The following is a 20305-nucleotide window of genomic DNA, read 5'->3' as shown; positions in this document are numbered from 1 at the left end:
AAATTGTATTTACTATGTTTAGGATGAAGTGATATTGTTCAGCAATATCTGAATTTGCACATTAATATTTGATTTAATGATTTTATTTTATTTGACGTTCATACTCTACATACGAGTGACTCAATACTTACTGTGTACTTGAGTCGTTTTTTTTTTTTTTACCGAGTACTTTCTTACTCCCACTCAAGTAATGATTTGGAGGATGACTTTTTACGCATGATTCAAAAGTAACAGTCGTCTTACTTGAGTACATCATTCAACTCAATTCTCGTCAACCCGCCTCTGAATATCGGCAGGATGAAACCAGTGACGTCTACTTTTAAATCAGACGTTCGCGCTCATTCTGGATTCTCCTGTAAATCCGGAATACGGGAAATGGACAAAAGACACGACCTCGAATCGAATCCGTTTCATGTACTGGACTGGTTTTCCGGTTAGCCGTGCATCACTTCCCGTGTCGTCCAAAACACAGTAACGAGCGTCAGCAATTGGCGCAGCGCTCCATTCTTTCGCCAGCGCTTTTATGAGACCGGCCAGTCGAGCAGCCTCGAGCCTCAAAAGCCTCGTCTCGTTCCGCATTCGCTCAGTCGTTTAACTTGTTCACCAGATTACAATTGCGGGAAAAGAGCAGCATTTGGAGGATTTGCTGTGCCGCTCATCACAAAGTCATGCAGGAAGCGTGCGAGAAGCAGCAACGCTCGGGCTAAAAGGCGCAAAGAATAAATTCATTGCTAATTTCTCCATCTTTGATGGCATTAGTGTGATGTTCCGTGCGACCGTCAGTAAACGGCATTCCTCCTCGGGTTGACGGCGGAGGGCCACCCAGAGGAGGCGATGGATGCAAAGGCGAGGAGTAATCCCTCTGTTTATCCCGGCCCCAACCTCGGGCCTCCATTCTTCCCGGGATTTAAGGCCAACTTTCATTTCCATGCAGCAACAATACTCGTTGTCCGGCAGTGGCCAGGAGGGGTCCGCTGGCAAGGTCGCAGCCCCTATTTACAAGAAGTTGGCCTTCGAGGGGGGGGGGGGGGGGGGGGGGGGCGGACACTACACTGGGGGTTAGCACCTGCGTGACGCCAGATGTGCCACTTAATAACATTCATACTATTCAGACTCCATTCATGCTTCTGGGATCGCTTGACAAACGCCTTCACCTGCCACACACAACAGCATTTACCATTTAAAAAAAAAAAAAAAAAAGAAGTTTAGATGTGTTTTATTTTGTTTTCTTTTTTACCATGTTTCGATGTACTATATACAGTGGAACCTCATTTCACAAGCTTTGTTTTGAGACATTTTAGCATTTAAACATCCGCCACACACTGACATTTAAAAACATACATATTTAGATTTGTTTACACAAATTGATGACTCTCTTTGAATACTCTATAAACAGCGGTGCCTTGAGATACAAGTTTAATTCGTTCTGTGTCCATGCCCGTAACTCAAAGCCCTCGTATCTCAAATCATCTTCCCCGACTGAAAAGAATGGAAATACCATTAACCACTTCCAGCCTCCCCCCTGCAAAAAAAAACCCAAAAAGAAATCAAACGTTTGTGCATCATGATTTAATGCTGCACTTCAATTCATTATGCTGCTCTGGTGTGCCTGCCTTGGCCACCAGGAGGCAGTATATCATAGCATCGAACAAAACCAGGCCAGTCCAGTTGCGATCGATTCAGTGCTCATGTTGAAACACTGATTGTTCACTCAAAAGACATTCTAAAAAGCCACAATAAGAGCACCAGCAACCGCTCCACACCAAAGTTCACAAAGACCCCCCCCCCCCCCCCCCCCCCCCCCAAACAAATCAAAACCAAACCACTTTTTTTTTTTATCTTGAGCTGGCCGCACAAAAGCCGTGGACTAATCTCTCCCACTCCCCCAGGCCCTTTATCCCCCTCTATAAGAATGTTTGAAAGAAACACAGCAAAAAAAAAAAAAAAAAAAAGCAAAAACTAGATACATTAAAAGAAGAAAAAAAGAAAGCTCGAGCAAGTGTCAGGCTGATTTTTATTTTTTTGATTCAAATATCATGCCAAGACAAATTTGCATCTAGGTTGCAAAAAATATTGACTTATTATTCATGATTTGAGGATTTCTCCCAATAAAATGCGTATTGCATACATCATACATTACTCTTATGTACACATATTGCATTGTTGCAGAAAAATCTGAATCAGAATCATCTTTATTTGCCAAGTATCTCCAAAAAACACACAAGGAATTTGCCGCTCTCGTACGACAACAGACAGTCAAGTGACAGAGAACACTTTGAGACATAAAGACATTGACAAAAAAACATATGACATGTTACATACATTCCATACATATTACATGCATTATTTGACACGTTACATGCATTGCACACATGTACAGTATTCATATTACATACATTACATGACTATATAGTCAAGTCAATTCACTTTATTACATTTCCCTGAAGGGCAATTTGATTTGCAGCAGACACATTCGGACAAAAAAATAAATAAATGATAAAACATGCAAGATGTAAGCAGCAAAAGTACAGTAAGTACAGTAAATGGGGCGCGAGAGAGAGAGGCAGAAGAAGGAAGCAATTTGTATTCGGGTTTGAGAGGATGAGTAGCTTCAGAGATCAGAGATCTAAATTTCACATTAGACGCCATTTGCACAATAAGGAGTTCTTATTCCTGTTGCCAAGGTTGCCATACCAACAGGTTATGGAAAAAAGGTTACATATTACATGATTATCAGGAAGGCAGCGATGTTACTGAGGTCAAATGGGTTTCTTAATTGGCTGCATTTAAAAAAAAAAAAAAAAAAAGAGGCAGTGGTGTAATTGGCCAAAACAGCTGTCAATCAAGCATCCCACTCCAAACAATAATCAAATCGAATAAGATCGTTAAATTAAATTAATTTAAATGAATTCACTTCCAACTAATCTCCTCAGCTTGTTACTCACAGCATTTTCTGTGGCAGTAAATGCTGACGCATTCTGCTCATGTTGTTTTTGTTCTTGCTATTAATGACCACGCAAACAATGAAAGGTCATAAAGGTCATGCGAATAGCCTGGACGCCTCGTTAAGCTCAAGAAGACAAAGGAGAAGATGTCAAGAATGAGACACTCGGGACAAAAGAGGCCACTTGACGTCCCAGGTTTGTTTTGCGCTTCACTTGATGGCGTGATGCTTCCTCAGTCGTCAGTCAGGGAAAGCACGTTTTGGCTCGTCAATTGGATTGTTAAACGGACGGCTTTATTCTTTAATTCTCTTATTATGACGTGTAAAATCACAACGAACAATAAATCATGCAAAATCATTACTGCACCTCCTCACAGTCAACAGACGTGAAGATTCAAGTAAAAGATCAAAAACACAGTTCATAAGTTCTCCTCCAAGTCGGTGGTGTCGCTACAGCTGGTTTTGGCTAGGACACCACATGGTGGCGTTTCCTCTGGATTTTATGGCCAATTCCGGTAGCCGTTTTTTACTTTCCCGAACAAAGCAACAACAATGGCGACCGGGGAACAGTGCCTGCTAGAACAAATGGACCTGGAGGACCAGATGATGTGTTTAATTATATTGCAAAATCGATCAAGGCGGCGGCGGCGTAGGCGAGATGTGGAACCAAGGGGAAAGCTGAACGCGTCATCACAGCATGTGACTCAAACGGACCAATCACGAGAGATGATCTCCGCTGCATTCTGTGCGCGGCGACAATTTGTGCCGTGTGCATAGCGGCCGCGCGGCCCAATGCATCCGTCGGTCATGTGATGCAATGCGGCGCTGTCGGGAGTATTAAGAGGCCTTAACAAATGGCATCTATGTTACAGTGTGTTGTGAAACCCATTAAGTGATGGATATTTGAACACAAACGGTGCAGCAACACATCGACAGCTAATACAACAATACATATTTTCTTTACCCGCTGCCAAGAACAACATATTACTGCAGCTTACTGAGGTGTGACCATCTCCATTTATAGTATAAACATATGCGTCTTACACTGCCCCCAGGTGGCCAAGGCGCACACACAAGAAGGAGCAGCACAAACTGCATCGAACCAGAATGTTTAAAAAAATGTTTTTTGTTTTTTTGTTGAGTTCTATTACTGTATTTCTCAAAAAAAAAAAAGTCAATTGTTTTCCTCACGTAAGCGAAACAAGTTGTGCAGCAGCCTGTTGGTGGCCATCATCAGGATAGTCAGTCAAAATTTAACAAAGAAAATACGGAAAAACAAAAATAAAAAAATACCAAAATACAAGTTATAAGAATAAACAAAAAATGTAAAACTAATAATGAAGTCAGTTTTTTTAATCAAACCAATTACTAAACTAAAATAACCAAAAATAAAAAAAAGAATAGCTGAAGAGAATGAAAAAAGGAAAATGCAAGACTAGTAATTAAAGGAAAATAACAAATAAAATGAAGATAATACAAATTTATAATGAAAATAAATAATGAAATGGAAATGTCAAAGTAAAAACCAAAGAAAGAAAATGACTGAAGAAAATTAAAAATAATAATTAAAAAAACAAAACAAAAAAAAAAAACATTTTGAGGTCACGTTAGAGTTATCAGCTGACCCACATCAAGGATGTTGCAGTTCTGTTTTATTGTGATTACAAGGTCACAAACATTGTCAAACTTAAAGAAAACAAACAAACAAACAAAAAAAGACATCACTTCTTGCCACCTTCTTGTGGGTCCGTGTAGACATCGGACGGCGTCAGCGGGCTGAAGCGAAGCAGCTGAAGATCCACAGCCGCAAGTCGCTCCTTCCATGCATGAGATACACAGCGAGAGAGATACCTCATTCATCCATGAGGGAAATTCACTGTTCCAGTGGGATCCACAATGAAAACAAGGCAAAGTAGCATTCCAAAATACTAGTACAGTGGTACCTTGACTACACGTGCCCTAACTTACAACTTTTTCAAGTCAGATCGGACGATTTTTTTTTTTTGCCGTTTTGAGAGCCAAAATAATTTCAAAAAATAAATAAAAAAAGTCACTGATTCAGTTTCATTACTTTTTTTGAAACTGCATTGTCAAACGCCTAAATAAAAAAAAAAATGAAAACACTCAGGGAGCATAAAACAGCTGCTAACACTGAACAGTGTGGTTAACTACCAACCTCACTCACTACGTCACTCCCCTTAAAGTAGTGGTGGACAACTGAAGCCATAGCAACCTCGAAAAGAGTACGACCGAAGCACTGGCACGGTTTCCCATGACCGCAATCAAAGTTCAGAAAAGTCTGTATGGTCATTCAAGTGCGTTGTTCATTCATACCAAATATGGCAAAATGTACCGGCATTACCAGATAACAAATGATCATGGTGTGTGAATTCAAAAACATTGTTTTGTGTGTGTGTGTGTGTGTGTGTTGTGTTTTTAAGGAAAACCTTTAAAAGATAATAGTTTGTCATTTGGGGACTTGTATGGTTGACTTGCCAAAATACACACTCTCCAAATCTTTATCTCCTCCCAACCCTATTTGGAAGCATAATGATGCATCTTATATAGCTAGTATGGCACCAAACCACTCAAATCTGTCAAACCTGTCATTGGCTCAGAATGCGTTGAAACGCCATCAGCCAATGAAAAGCTTGGAAACATTTTGAAGTAATGAAGCGTGAAGTGAAACAGCGACGATGTTCGAATCGGTCACGTGACACTGGCGCTTTGATGCAATCGAATCACTCTGCTTGAGGAAAAGTGACACGCTCCAATGGTTCCGTATCATTTGCCCATCACGACCTTCAAGGCAAACGTGAATATACAACCCCAATTCCAATGACGTTGGGACGTTGTGTTAAACAAAAACAGGATACAATGATTTGCAAATCATGTTCAACCGATATTTAATTGAATACACGACATAGACATTTCATGTTCAAACTGATAAACACGATTGTTTTTAGCAAATCATTAACTTTGAATTTTATGGCTGCAACACGTTCGATAAAAGCTGGGACAGGGTCATGTTTACCACTGTGTTACATCACCTTTTCTTTGAACGACATTCAATAAACGTTTGGGAACTGAGGACACTAATTGTTGAAGCTTTGTAGGTGGAATTCTTTCCCATTCTTGCTTGATGTAACAGCTTCAGCTGTTCAACAGTCCGGGGGTCTCCGTCGTCATATTTTACGCTTCATAATGCGCCACACATTTTCACGTCGGTTTTTGATGCAGTGCCGCCTGAGGGATCGAAGGTCACGGGCATTCAATGTTGGTTTTCGGCCTTGCCACTTTCTCCAGATTCTCTGAACCTTTTGATGATATTATGGACCGTAGATGATGAAATCCCTAAATTCCTTGCAATTGTACGTTGAGGAACATTGTCCTTAAACTGCTGGAATATTTTCTCACGCACTTGTTCACAAAGAGGTGAACCTCGCCCCGTCTTTGCTTGTGAATGACTGAGCAATGACTTTTTTGCCACCTGTCCCAGCTTTTTTGGAACGTGTTGCAGCCCTAAAATTCTAAGTTGATGATTATTTGCTAAACACAATCAAGTTTATCAGCTTGAACGCTAAATATCTTGTCTTTGTAGTGTATTCAATTCAATATAGGTTGAACATGATTTGCAAATCATTGTATTCTGTTTCGATTTATTTTTAACACAACGTCCCAACTTCATTGGAATTGGAGTTGTACTACTGTGTGGGTGTCTCTTTCAGCTGAATTACTTTATAAACCAGTTTATTTCTTTACATTCTACTTTATTAAATGCTTATATTTCTATTTTACAATACAGTGCTACGTTTCATTGCTCATTGGCTGCTGTGGATGTTTCTATTTGTCACCTGGAATCCAACCATTTACTATCATATATATATACACACACACACAAAATATGTTTTTTTAACATCAGCACAGCTTTTGAGGTGCAGATAAAGACTAGGTACTGAATAATGACTCCCAACAATTATGGAAAGAAATGCCCACACGGAAGTTGGAGAAGGTCAGGTACCGTACACTGGAACAGACCATGTTTACGTATGCTGTAAACAGTGTATGTGCCGAGGTGGGTAGTAGAAAGTGTGTTTTGCCATCGTGAGAAAAGACGAGGGATTTCATGGAGAACGGCGTGTGTAAAAAAAAAAAAAAAAGCCATCGCTGTTCAACTGGAGCCATGCGGTGAGTCGGAAGAGTTCAGTTTATCCATCAATAAAAGAGTCAGGACATGAGGACTTAGAAGTTCCTTGTTTGATGAAGCTATTTAGTGTATCCCAAGTTCCTTTTATATTGTCATTTTCATGTAATTTATTGTTTGTACATAACGTGAAATCTGTCCATTTCTGTATATCCTAGTTCTTCTGCTTTTGTTTTTAAACGTGGTAAACAATTTGTAGAGATTTTGTTTTTCTTGTTAATTATTCCTTTTGCAAGCAAAGGCCTTTTTATGTTTGTATTCCTTATATAGGTATTCTTCACAGAGCAGTGCTTATGAAATGTATTTACAAAATTACAAACACTATTTGTAAAGATATCAGTAATTGTGGCACTGTTAGCTGTTATTCTGCTTGATTGTTGGGGAAAAAAGAAAGTGTCAGCGAAGTCATTCATGGTGTTTAGTTTTATTGGGTTTAAAGAGCCTGTTCAAATCACCACAGATCAAGTTTTTTGATTGAGACTGGAAAACAATATCCATCCATGCAGACAGAGGAAGGGGGGGGAAAAAAAATGAAAATCGATACAACCCAGGTGTTTCATGTACAGAGCTCATGTGACGCTTCCATTTTGAATTTCCTCTTAAACATTCCAGTATTATGTTATATTGATTTTATCGAGCCATGAATACATATATACTGTATAATGTAACCTCATTCCATTTTCTTTTATCTTCATACATCTTAATTCATAGCCATCCAGAATTTTATTTGCATGCCTTTATGAAAAATGAACCTAGCTTCTGTAATGGCAAAAACAAAAGTGCAAACACTCTGATCGATTCAAAATTTGAGTGCATGCTCCTGCTCTAAAAATGTATAACTGGCAGTTTTAAGAAAATTAATAGGGTCTCTTATATTCTATTCATGATAGAGGTTTCCAGTTCCATTTGTTTATGTGTATACCTTCTGCAGGGTCCAAGCGTCCCGCGGCCCCCTGGCGGGCGGTGGAGGCGGCGGCAGGTCCGAGTCGGCGGGGCCGGCGTGGCCCCGATCCGCTCGGGCCGAGTCCCGGCCCGCGAGCAAGAAGGCCCCCCGGCGGTGGCGGCGATAGAGCGCACACGCCGCCGCCAGCGACGTCAGCAGCAGCGAGCTGAGCAGGAAGAAGAGCACGTACACGGCTTTGGTCTCGGCGGACGGGCCCGGAGTGCAACCTGCCACAAAAACAGCAACGGAGAGCGTGGAGCACCAGCTAAAGTGAAAAGGAGAAGAAGTTGAGGATAAAGCCAGCAAAGGACACTGGGTCGAGGGTAGCAGAAGACAAGACTAGTGGAGGACAAAAGCAGCCATGGACAGAATAGTAGGGGAAGAAACTAGTTGAGGTTACTGTGACAATGCTTGTAGAGGACAAAAGTAGGCCAGGACTAAAATAGACTCGTGGAGGACATAGTGAGTACAGGGCAAAGCTACAAGTGGAATAAACTAGTAGAGGACACGGCGGCAACGCAAAAATGGTCAAAGACAAGACAAGTAGAGGATACTGGGACAAAGCTAGTACAGCACAAAAGTAGTAGAAGACTATCAGAGCACAGACTGGGACAATGTTATTATGTATTTAGTTTTTGCCTTAAGCGCATCGGTTGCTGGAATCGGCAGCGATCAGGAGTACTCGATACATTGAAATAAGGCCGGTATCGGCCTGATACCGATACCTGGTATCTGTACTCGCCCATCCCGAAACAGAAGTATTTGAAGACAAGACGGGGAAAGCACAGACTGGACGACGCAATTACAAATGTATACCACTTATAGTAAATAGGACTTTTCAAGGCGCTCAAAGTTGCTTTTTACAATTGCACACATTCACACGCGAGTGGCGGTAAGCTGCTTGTGTAGCCTCAGCTGCCCTGGAACAATCGGACAGACACTGCCTGCCGTTTGTGAGCCCGCACATGCAAACAAACGACCATTCGCACCTGCGGGCAATTTAGGCTCGACAATTAACCTAGCACGCATGTTTTTGGGATGTGGGAGGAAACCGTAGTGCGCGCCGGAGAAAAGCCACGCAGGCACGGGGAGAACATGCAAACGCCACACAGGCGGGGCTGGGGATTGAACCCCGGTCCTCAGAACTGTGAGGCAGACGCTCTAACCAGTCGTACACCGTGCCGCTACATTTGAATTCAACATTTGAAACCGTATTTCAAAATATAATATACTGTGTGGTCACGTGCTATTTTTAAAAACGTACAAATTGCTTATTTTTCTTAACTTCTATGAAAGTGGGTCACGACTTTGCAACAATAGGAAAATGGGGGTCCCAGGGTGACAGCAGTTGAGAACCACAAGTCTAAATGAAACTCCCAAATTCACTTCAACACGACTGCTTGGCACCAAGATGCCAGCAAAGTCATACTTTTAATGCTTTGGCCTGAGCATAAAAACAGTAGCGCTGTATAGATTTTCTGAATAAATTGTATAGGTCAATTCCAAATGCCGAACCACAAATACAAATAATATAGGGGTTCACCGTTTTGGATCGACATGAGAATTTTGTGACCTCAAGTTAGTATTTTGTGGCCACAAAATTGTATTCCTCCCATGTCAGGTCAAAGGATGCAGTGTGGGATAACTTTCAGATAGCTGGAGTTCGAGGACAGGGACAGATTGGCTGTGGTCACCCCTCAACAAGGTTCCGCCCAAAAGAAAACAAGAAGACGAGATGCTCATGATCACAGTTGTCATGGTGACCTGCAGGCTTGCGCTCCACACACACGGTTCCTCTGGGTCCCAAGTGCGACTCGTCCCGGAAGCCGTCTTTGCAGCGGCACCAGTAAGAGCCAAACTGGTCCAAACAGTCAGCATTCACGTCACACAGCGCCAACTGCGTTCCACATTCGTTGACGTCTGTCAAAAAAAAAAAAAAAAAAAAAAAAAGTTAAGAACGCCTCGGGAGTCGTTTGCTTTCCCCTCACCCGTGAAGATTTTTGCTGCTAAATATTGAACGCGTTTAAAATGGAAGATTTAGACCCGTTTCAGACCCTATTATGAGGACAACCCCATTCTGAACAAACCACAATTATTGGTATATATATATATATATATATATATATATATATATATATATATATATATATAGTACCTGCCCACTCAACCTTCAGTAAAGATTTCTGCAAAAAAACTCAACGAAACAAAATAACAAAAACCCGCCGACTCAAATCGATTTAGTGTGACGCTACTTCGCGACATCCAACCGCCAGCGACAATACGCATGTACACGACCACGATGTCCCGAAGCAATGGCAGACAAGATGACCTTTGCGACTTTTGGTAACTCCTCCTACAATACAGAGACTGTACGAAAAATAAGTCTGCCCGGAGAACGGTGAGCAAGGAAATTGGCGTAGCTGGTAAGTACTACTAGTTTTCAGCTGTCAGTTGTAGAAGCGAATACACATTTGCTGTGTACACTACTGCCGCGGTCATGCGCCTTATTCAAATTAAGAAGAGCAGCGACCCAATCAGTGGAAAGGTTATTTACATACAGATTAATTAATGAGAAATCCAGTCTTATCTGCCAAGCATTCTAGACCAACTAGAATAGCTTGAAAAAGGGCATCCTGGGCATTTCCAACCCAAATTAACCCAACAGAAGGACATCAAAGACTATAAAGACATTTTTCAAAAATGATGGCATGGGACTTCCAAGTTTATTTTTTGTGTGTTTTATAGTTATGGATGAACTTTAGATGTCACAGTGGTTGCCTCTGTTTGATTTGCAAACCTTGTAAGTTGCCGTTCTCTTCCCATTTTGCCAAAAACATGATTCTTCAATCCAAATGTAATCATTTTCTGCGCTCACTCAGTTTGCACGCACTTCACAAAAAACAACAAAACAATTGGTACACTATGTTAAAAATGCAGATTTTTAAAATGTGAACAGGTAACACTTCTCAAGTCAAAGTCAAATGGATTCCTTGGGTAAGTTTCAGCCAAACTAATCCCAAGTCCTAAAATAAAACTGGCAACTCGAGTCTGACGCGAGTCAAGTCACGCGACTCGACTCTCCCATCTGTGTTTGTAGGTTGCCATTACCGCCAATGGAGACTGAAGCGATGACACCATGTTGCAGGTTCCCGGCTCGGGCAACGGCGCTACCGACCAGCTTGTGCAGGTCCTGGTGCACGCCAGCGTACACGTGAGCACGCCCACGACCCGCGTTGAGCCACATTATATACAGACAGCCCGCACGAAGCCTGGAAATCATCATGCCACATCATCATCATCATTACCATGACAACCACACATTTTCAAAATGTACAGTGGAATCTCGATTTATGAACGCAACAATGTTCAAACTATTCCATTTCCGAACCGCAGACGGAACTAAATATTTCCCGATGGTCGGACCTTAACGCAGTTTCATTCGTTTGTGAGGACTATATCGACAGCACATGAATTGCCAATCTTGCTCGCAAGTATGGAAGAAACAAGTCCACAATTGCCACTACAGACGTCTGCTGCTGCTGACATGGCCAAGAGCGTGACATATTTTCAAAAGGACCGAGACAAACTTCTGGACCAAGTGGAAACGCGGTTGCCTGTTTGGAGAAATGGAAAAACAGCTAGCGAGTGACAGCGTTTCCAAGCCTATTGTTTGCGAGAAGGCAAGGCACTTGCATGTTCTCAAGAGGAGATGCAAGCCAAGAAGTGGATTACATTTTTTTTATTGTAGCAACCTGGTTGTTCAAGTTCATGGGCTTTGTGATTTCCCACTGGCTGTGAACACCCCAGAGGGCCTTGTGACATGACACTGCATTTGAATGAGGTTGTTGTTAGAGATTATTATTATTATTATTATTATTTTTTTTTTTTAATCAATCAACCCTTTTCATAGTTGATATACAGTACTGCATAGCTTCACATTGTGTTCAAAACTGTGCTAACTTTTACGAAAATGGACTTTTGTCGCGGCTGGACATTATTGAGGTTTACATTATTTCTTATGGAAAAAATTTGTTATTTTCAACTTACAAGTTTCACTTTACAAACCCTGTTCAAGAACCAATTGAGTTTGCAAATCGAGGTTCCACTTGTACCTTGACCACTTATCGTATGTCAAATCGATTTTCTCAAAATAAATTGAAGTGCCATTATCTTTCTTCAGCCCTGCAAAAAAAAAATAACATTTTAATAAAGAAAACGTCCACTGTATTGTATAAAAACGTGACAATGTAAAGAAATGTGTTTTTTTTTTTTATAGAATTACTGTGCATATACTGTAGTGTTCGTATGTTGATGTGTACATTTAAGGGATGTGTCCCAGTGACTGACATTAGGAGCCGACGTCGGATCGACTGGTCTGTGTGAGCTGTAGCCTACAGCTGCTCCTTGTGAGTCTTTTCATTGTTTAGTGTTTGACTGCTTGTCCCAGTCAATAAAAAGGTTGCAAGTGCATCGGCAATTGTGGCTCTCCTTGCCCACACGCGAGGGAATTACAGTACCGAACAAGTAATTGATAGCGTGCCAAAGGTTTGCAATTGCCAGCAGACGCCACAAGGTGGAAGCAAAGGAATATTTTTCTCTAAATGTAGTTCATCTAAATTCAAATGGTTTCTTTGGCAACAAGATGCCACCAGAAGGGACCAAAGTAACACTGCTATCCAGCAGAGGAGAGTTTTTCACTTCACTCAAAAAAAAAAAAAATAAATAAAAATAAATAAAATCGGCAAAGCAACGGCTTGTAAATCCAAAAACCTGTCAGTCAAGGTACTAGTGTACAACTGTGTCTCCAGAAAACACCCAAACTAACAGGAAGTGTAGATAACCTTTTAACTCTTTTGAAGGTCAAGCTGAGTGGGATGCGAAGCCCGTCCAGATGTTTGAGGACCTGAAGAAGAGGGTGCCATATTTTGGACATTTTTATCAACACCGTTAAAAGACAAAACAAAAAAAAGTCATGGACAAACCAGAGCCTTGACAGACTTCATCAGCAATTCGTCCAAATGGTCCTGGTTCTGGTTGTGGTCCTGACTGAGCTGGACCTCCACGGACACTTCAAACAGCCGATCTGTTCAGAGATGGAGACAGGACGACAAGACTGAGGACGCGTGTGGAGCAGATATCTTTGCAGTGGTTCTGACCCAACGTGCACTCACCACCGGGCTCATGTAGAACTTGAGAAGCGTTCCAGACATTCACTGCAGGTGACATGTAGGTGCGTTAATAACAAGTCAATTAGGATACAGTGAACCGTCATTTATCACATGGAATAAATGATAAATGCAACACAATTTCTGAAGGACTGGGGGGGGGGGTTGGAAGACTGTCTTTGATGAGGCTCGATGGGATAGGGTCCAGTGTGCAATAGGAGGTCTTCATATTGGAGTTAACGGGGGAGAGGAAACAGAGGCTGAGTGGTGGGAGGAGGTAGGTAAGGACGAAGGGAGGGTGGGGCATTGACTTCATTACGCCACTATATTACTGCGAAATGTACGCTGAAAAGCAATGTTCTCCAGACACGCTTCCGATGATTTAACCAAAAGGTCTGACAGAAGCTGTGGAGGATTGGAAGATGTACATCTCCAATTAGAATATGGTAGAAAAGTCGATTTATTTAGTACTCGTACATTATAGAGATTCATGAAACACTTACAATAAAACAATAAACAACAAAACTGAGAGCAAATTCCTGCCTAATTTCTACAATATATGAAAAAACATTTTCTTGATCATTTGCTACATAATATTGTAGTTTCTCGAGGTGGTGAATTTTGGGTTTTCGTTTGCTGTAAACTATAATCTAAATCTTCTTCTTCTTCTTTTCCTTTGGGCTTGTCCCGTTAGGGGTCGCCACAGCGCGTCATCCTTTCCCATGAGAGCCGATCTCCTGCCTCCTCCTCTCGAACGCCAGCTGCCCTCATGTCTTCCCTCACGACATCCATCAACCTTCTCTTCGGTCTTCCTCTAGCTCTCTTGCCTGGCAGCTCCATCCTCATCATCCTTCTATCAATGTACTCGGTTTCTCTCCTCCGGACGTGTCCAAACCATCGAAGTCTGCTCTCTCCAACTTTATCTCGAAAACATCGAACCTTGGCCGTCCCTCTGATGAGCTCATTTCTAATCCTATCCAACCAAGTCACTCCTAGAGAGAACCTCAACATCTTCATTTCCACCACCTCCAGCTCTGCTTCCTGTTGTCTCTTCAGTGCCACGGTCGCTAATCCGTACATAACACACCTGACACCTTCCGCCACCCGTTCCAACATGCCTGTACCAGTTTCTTCACTTCCTTACCAACCCACCATTGCTCTGAACTGTTGAGCCCAATTATATGAAGTCCTCCACCCTCGCTTTCTTCTTCCTGTAACCTCACTCTTCCCCCTCCACCCTTCTCATTCATGCACATATATTCTGTTTTACTTCAGCTAATCTTCATTCCTCTCCTTTCCAGTGCATGCCTCCACCTTTCTAACATCATGGTCCACAGGGACTCCACTCTAACCTCATCTGTCACCCTATCCATCATGACTGCAAACAGGAAGGGGCTCAGGGCTGATCCCTGATGCAGTCCCACCTCCACCTAAAATTCCTCTGTCACACCTACAGCACACCTCACCACTGTTCTGCTGCCCTCCTACATGTCCTGTACTATTCCAACATACTTCTTCCTCCCCACCACCAGAGTCATCTTACACAGCACCATCCGATGCCGTCTCGCCACACTCTCCCCTACCACCACCTTATACTCAGTAACCTCCTACAGATGACATCATCTGCACAAGATGTAATCCACCTGCGTGCTTCTCCCTCCGCTCTTGTCGGTCACCCTATGTTCCTGCCTCTTCTGGAAAAAAGTGTTCACTACAGCCATTTCCATCCTTTTTGCAAAGTCTACCACCGTTGGTCCCTCCTACTTCCCTTCCTGGATGGCGTACCTATCCATTACACCATCCATCACCCCTGTTTCCTTCACCAACATGTCCATTACAATCTGCATCAATCAGAGAGGAGTTCAAGGATTGCTTGAGGTATGTTTAATATGATACGGCTTGGAAGCAGGCAACAAAACGTTGTGTAGCCTAGCAAGCTAGCTAACGGTTGTGCGTAAACACCCCCCCCCCCCCCCCGGCGTTCTGTCGAATCATGCTCTAACGTTTTGGTGTGTGTGTGAACTAATTTAATTGCAATAAAGTAATTTAACTACAGTAAGTTAGCACCCATTATTTGTCATGATCTGACTACAGCAGTGATTTCCAACCTTTATGGAGCCAAGGCACATATTTTACAATTGAAAAATCTCACGGCACACCAACAACCAAAAATGTCACCAAAAGTGGATCAGTGCCATAAATAGACTCACAAAGATACATTTATTGTAAATATAATTTTTGGAGCAATTAAGTACACAAGTATATACAGTAAAATGAACAAGTCATTTTAATAGACACACTGCTCCATCTTGTGATTGGATCGGTGATCCTTTTTTTTTTTTTTTTTTTAAAGTCACTGATCGGCCCCAAACATCCTGATCGTGTAAAGCCTATTTACAAGCTTGGTCACAGAACTAAATCAAACTTACTGAAAGTCAAGGTGCTACTGCATAATAAATAAAATGTGGAAATATTTCACTCTGTGCGCATCACCGATAGAATTTGAACTGCTGAAATATTTTTTTTTTAATTTATCGAGATTCACCTGTACTTGTACACATCACAATCATCAATGTTCATGTTGCGGTTTGTACTCACGCTTCCCTCTGTGGTCCGAAAGCGGTTCCACAATGTTGGGGTGTGGAAGAGTCCACCCCGGTTCTTCTTCAGGTGATGATAACGTGGGTGTCTCCTTGGCCTCCATGTTTTTTTCTCCTGCTTCAAATGTTTTCTGTTCACCTTCCGGCAGATTTGGACCTGGGTCGGCGTCCCTGCGCTTGGCGTTCAAGATGTGAAGGGAGCTGCCGGGAGGTCTGTTCAGAAGCTCGTGCGACGGTCGCGCAAGGTCGGACGGGTCCGAGAGCATTAGGGGGGCGCCTCTTTCTGCCCAGGAGGTCCCGTGTGGGGACTCTGACGGCGGCGTGGTCTCCAACCATGACTTCAGGTCATGTGAAGTGGGACAGGAGCATGTCATCAAAAACAACAGAATGATGTGATCATACAACAAATCATTAACATTGTAATGCATTAGCTGCCAAGTGTTAGTTTAGTAGTATTTGTTCAGATCTCACCGGCGCGTGTGCATCCGGCTCCAAAGACGAGTCGGCAGCTTTATCGGGAGGATCCGACAAGGGAAACACGGCAGCGGTCGCCGAGGGATGGAGCTCGCGCTCCACTGCAATCATCGCTCCAAACTCATCCCAGATCTGACTGTTCCGCTTCCCTTCCTGCCCAGAGATGCCATCTGGCGGGTGATAGGCCATCGGAGGTCCAAAGGTGCGGTAGCGTGCGTAGAATCCTCGGTACTGCCGAGCGGGGCCACCGCCAATCAGAAGAACCACGTACAGCGTGTCGGAGCGGGAGGTGTACGTGGCCTCGTGCCAGCACCCCCGCAGTACCCGGTGACCGGCAGAGGGTCCGGGGGGTTCATCCACGTGTATCTGGTCCTGCTTCAGGTGGCAGTCCTCGTCAGGGGTCAGGTCCTGCAGGTGCAGGTGGACCCGCATGCCGGCGTGGGCCCGGATGGTCCAGTTGCACCACAGCGGCGGGTTGGCGCAAACATAGTCAGGAGAAAAGAATTCGCCGCCGTCACCGCCCAGACTCTGGTGGCAGCTCCTCAGGGCGAAGAAAGCTCCGCCCCCTTCACCTGTCATCCCTCAGGAAGTGCGACACACACTTTATAGACACACACACACGACTTTGTGGAGTCACACAACTGACTAGGTGCAATAATTTATTGATTAATCGACAACTATTTTGATAATCGATTAATTGTTTAGAGATCTTGTTAAACTTAAAATTGCCCAAATTCTCAGAATTTCAGCCTCTCAACAGTAAATATTCTCAACGACTGTAGTCCTCCATGAAATCAGACTAGTTATTTTTTGCATTAAATCCAAATAAGATGTTTGCAAAAGTCTGCTTTTACTTTTAAAAAAATTTTAATAAATAAATACAATACTATAATACCAACAAATTATCAATGTTTTTTTGCTGATTTTCTGACTAATTAAAAGTTGACGTTTTAATACTTCTGAACAGATTTGGTTTTTATTCATCATTGAGTCAAAATCTGTTATCACTTGCGTTCTGATAATAGTGACAATAACAATAATAATAATTAGGGCTCCAACGAATAAGCTTAAATCTAAACTGACAGGCATGCATGAAAATCTTGATGTGACAGTTGAAAATTAGGAGGCAGTGTAGTGACAGAGGATGACAAAGCAGATATTTAAGCAGATATTGTCTAGCATACATTTGCGTGGTTGGTCCATGGCTTATTTGACCTCAACATTTAAATAATAATTTATGACTAAGACCTATGGGATGTTTACGCAGCAACCAATGTGTACATCTTTTCTCCACTGCCAATTTGAATTCATGTCCTGTTTTTATTTTATTTTATTTATTTTTTTTAAAGGGACGGGAATGTAAAAAAATTAAATAAAATAATAAATCTGATTAATCGATCATTAAAAAAAAATTGACAGATTGATTATTAAAATAATGGTTAGTTGCAGCCCTAATAATAGTAATCAGTATCATCATCATTATGTTTAACTGACCAGAGAATTGTTTGGCTTTGTCTTCTTCCTGTAGCTGCAAACAAACAAGAAATTAAGAGACACACATTAACACAAAGAGAGGTAAAAAGACACATTCACGCGCGCACACAAACCCAACAGGTAAACAAGCATACAAAAATACACTTGCACACAAACAGTTAGACGCACACACACATTTATGTTGTGTGCCAACAAACTAAAAGAGGTAAACACACACAAATCCACACACAGGTTAAAAAAAACAACAACACGTGCACATGTTAAAAAGAAATAAAAGGTTACATGATCCAACAAGTAAACACGCACACACAAAAAATGCGCACACACACACACACGCGTGGTGTCCCAACAATCCAACCAGTAAACGCACAGAAATCCACACGCACAGCTTTCACAACATAAAACCACATAGATCAGGATCACGGATCAGACTACAAGACAAATTTGCTCTTTCACGATTGCACTGTCAGACTACTACAATGAAATACCACCGCATCCCGTTTTTTACGATCACTGGGCTTTATCTTGTCAACTCAAACGCTACCGGATACACTCGTTACCATGGCAACAACAATGGCTCACGCAAATGTATTGTTGGGGGGAATAATAAAATAAGGAAAAACAGGGTGGTGGTCATCACCGATGGTCGGGAGAGGATATTCATTCCCGGATTGCTTGAGGTATGTACAAGTACTTTCAATACGATACAACTCGCAAGCAGGCAACAAAACGTTCTGTAGCCTAGCAAGCTAGTGCTAAGCACTAACGGTTGTACGTCAACATGCCGGCGTTCTGTCGAATCTCTAAGCTCTAAGGTTTCGGTGTGTGCGAAGTCAGTCATTTTGTAATGTTGGTTTGACTTGACTGAAAACTTAAACTTATGTCAGTGGCCAATTCTTGAATGCCCCCTAGAGATGATTAATTTTTTTTTTTACCTTTAGTCTAAAATGCTAGAGAATACTTTTGAAGATACTCAGTATACACTACACAAGTATATACAGTAAATGAACAAGTCATTTTAATAGACGCATTGCTCCATCTTGTGATCAGATCAGTGATTATTTTATTTTATTATTTTTTTAAACTCGCTGATCGGCCCCAAAAATCCTGATTGTATAAAGCCTAGAGAATACACACACACACACACACACACACACACACACACACACACACACACACACACACACACACATATATATATATATATATATATATATATATACGTACATATACACGCGCGCGCACACACGCACACACTCCCACTCACACCATTGGTGTCCCAGCAAACACAAACTAGCAAAAACACAGACATACTCAGAAATCCTCACCCACACACCCGGTTTGATTGGCAGGCGCGTGGTGGCTTACTTGCGCCCTGCAGCAGGTCCCCAGAAGTCCGAGTACGAAGCCGAAGACGAGCGCGTGACTTATAAGCGTCGCTGCTTTGCCAGCTAACATTTTTTTTTTTTGTACTTTTGTTGTTGTCTTTCTCAACTTGTCTGACGTGTCCAGATGGAAGTGACGTCACATCTCCTAGCGGTCGCTTATTTGCCGCGCGCACGTGCATGCAGCTGAGGCTCATCAGCGAGCTAATTGGGTGTCGTGTTACCGAGTGTCGCCAGGGGGAGCCAGAGTGAACAAAATAACCGTCAAGTTATGGTCAATTACTTCCTGGTTGTGTTTGTTTTATATAGTGTTGGCAAGATGATTTTGGAAATGTAGTTAGTCACATTTACAAGTTATCTTGTTGAGAATAAGGGCTGCGAGGTCATATTTGGAAAAAAACTATGCCATGTTTGTGTCACGTTTGTGCAGGTTGGAGTCCAAACTTGGAGGGTTAAGTGCAGGGAAGCAGGGAGGCCAGGCAGGAGTGCAGGAATTAAAACAAAATAATAATAATAATAATAATAATAAATGATTTACAAAAACAGGCAACCAAGGCACATGGAAAAAAAATTAAGTCCCAAAACCAATAACCACTTAAACCCAAAACAGGAAACATTACTAGTGACCTGACTTACAAAAACAACTAGTGTGCTAGTTACTTTGAAAAAGTGACTTACTTACTTTACTGTTTACTTGAACTTAAAAGTAATTTAGTTACTCTCCTGATTACTTGAGTAACTAAAGTAACTAAGTTAGAAAAAAGTAACTTTTAAGTTACTTTCAGCAGCTGCCAAGTGGCAGGAATATCACTTATTCACAGTACAAAAAAAAAGCATTAACCGTACCCATTACTTGGTAATGTACGCCACACAAATTACAGAATGTCATCATCAACGTGAACCAATAACTTAAACATTAGTGTAGTTGAAGCCCCAATGAATGAGCAACTTAGTGCAGACTTGACATGCACAGTATCGCAAGTACCGAAACATAAACAAGAAAACCATTTTCGGTACACTTCTGTCAAGACTTTTAACTGATGGAGGCCGATTGTGGTCCATGAAGGCAACTGCGTGTGTGTGTGTGCGTGTACGT

At 42.1% G+C, this 20305-nt stretch overlaps 1 protein-coding gene across 5 annotated transcripts; it reads right to left on the bottom strand.

The window, feature by feature from the left end:
• Positions 1-4573: 4573 nt before the first annotated feature.
• On the bottom strand, positions 4574-19421 carry zgc:66455 (uncharacterized protein LOC393502 homolog). 5 transcript variants are annotated; one of them, XM_061770175.1, is made up of 11 exons: positions 19161-19421; positions 17825-17858; positions 16328-16911; positions 15855-16194; positions 13263-13304; positions 13074-13174; positions 12933-12994; positions 11200-11360; positions 9856-10011; positions 8071-8318; positions 4574-4761 (listed from the first exon to the last, which is right to left on the bottom strand). In XM_061770175.1, exons 1-11 carry the CDS (start codon positions 19404-19406, stop codon positions 4666-4668), a joined length of 2070 nt encoding a protein of 689 aa, XP_061626159.1. In that variant the 5' UTR covers positions 19407-19421; the 3' UTR covers positions 4574-4665. The 5 variants fall into 5 exon arrangements, with proteins under 5 accessions (XP_061626159.1, XP_061626163.1, XP_061626162.1 ...); XM_061770179.1 differs by having other exon boundaries at positions 4578-4761; positions 16328-16931; positions 19193-19259; XM_061770178.1 differs by having other exon boundaries at positions 4579-4761; positions 19153-19234.
• Positions 19422-20305: the final 884 nt, after the last annotated feature.

This window comes from Phyllopteryx taeniolatus, chromosome 4 (assembly GCF_024500385.1).
Source record: "Phyllopteryx taeniolatus isolate TA_2022b chromosome 4, UOR_Ptae_1.2, whole genome shotgun sequence".
Taxonomy (NCBI): Eukaryota; Metazoa; Chordata; class Actinopteri; order Syngnathiformes; family Syngnathidae; genus Phyllopteryx; species Phyllopteryx taeniolatus.
The sequence above is the reverse complement of the archived record's forward strand: the minus strand, read 5'-3'. Positions and strand labels throughout refer to the sequence as shown.

Coding starts and splice junctions, on each gene's coding strand:
- zgc:66455 (XM_061770175.1), bottom strand. CDS start 19,406: ATGAGCCTCAGCTGCATGCACGTGCGCGCGGCAAATAAGCGACCGCTA. Junction 17,859..19,160: donor GCGCCTGCCAATCAAACCGG/GTGTGTGGGTGA, acceptor GTTTGTTTGCAG/CTACAGGAAGAAGACAAAGC. Junction 13,175..13,262: donor AGTTCTACATGAGCCCGGTG/GTGAGTGCACGT, acceptor ATCTCTGAACAG/ATCGGCTGTTTGAAGTGTCC.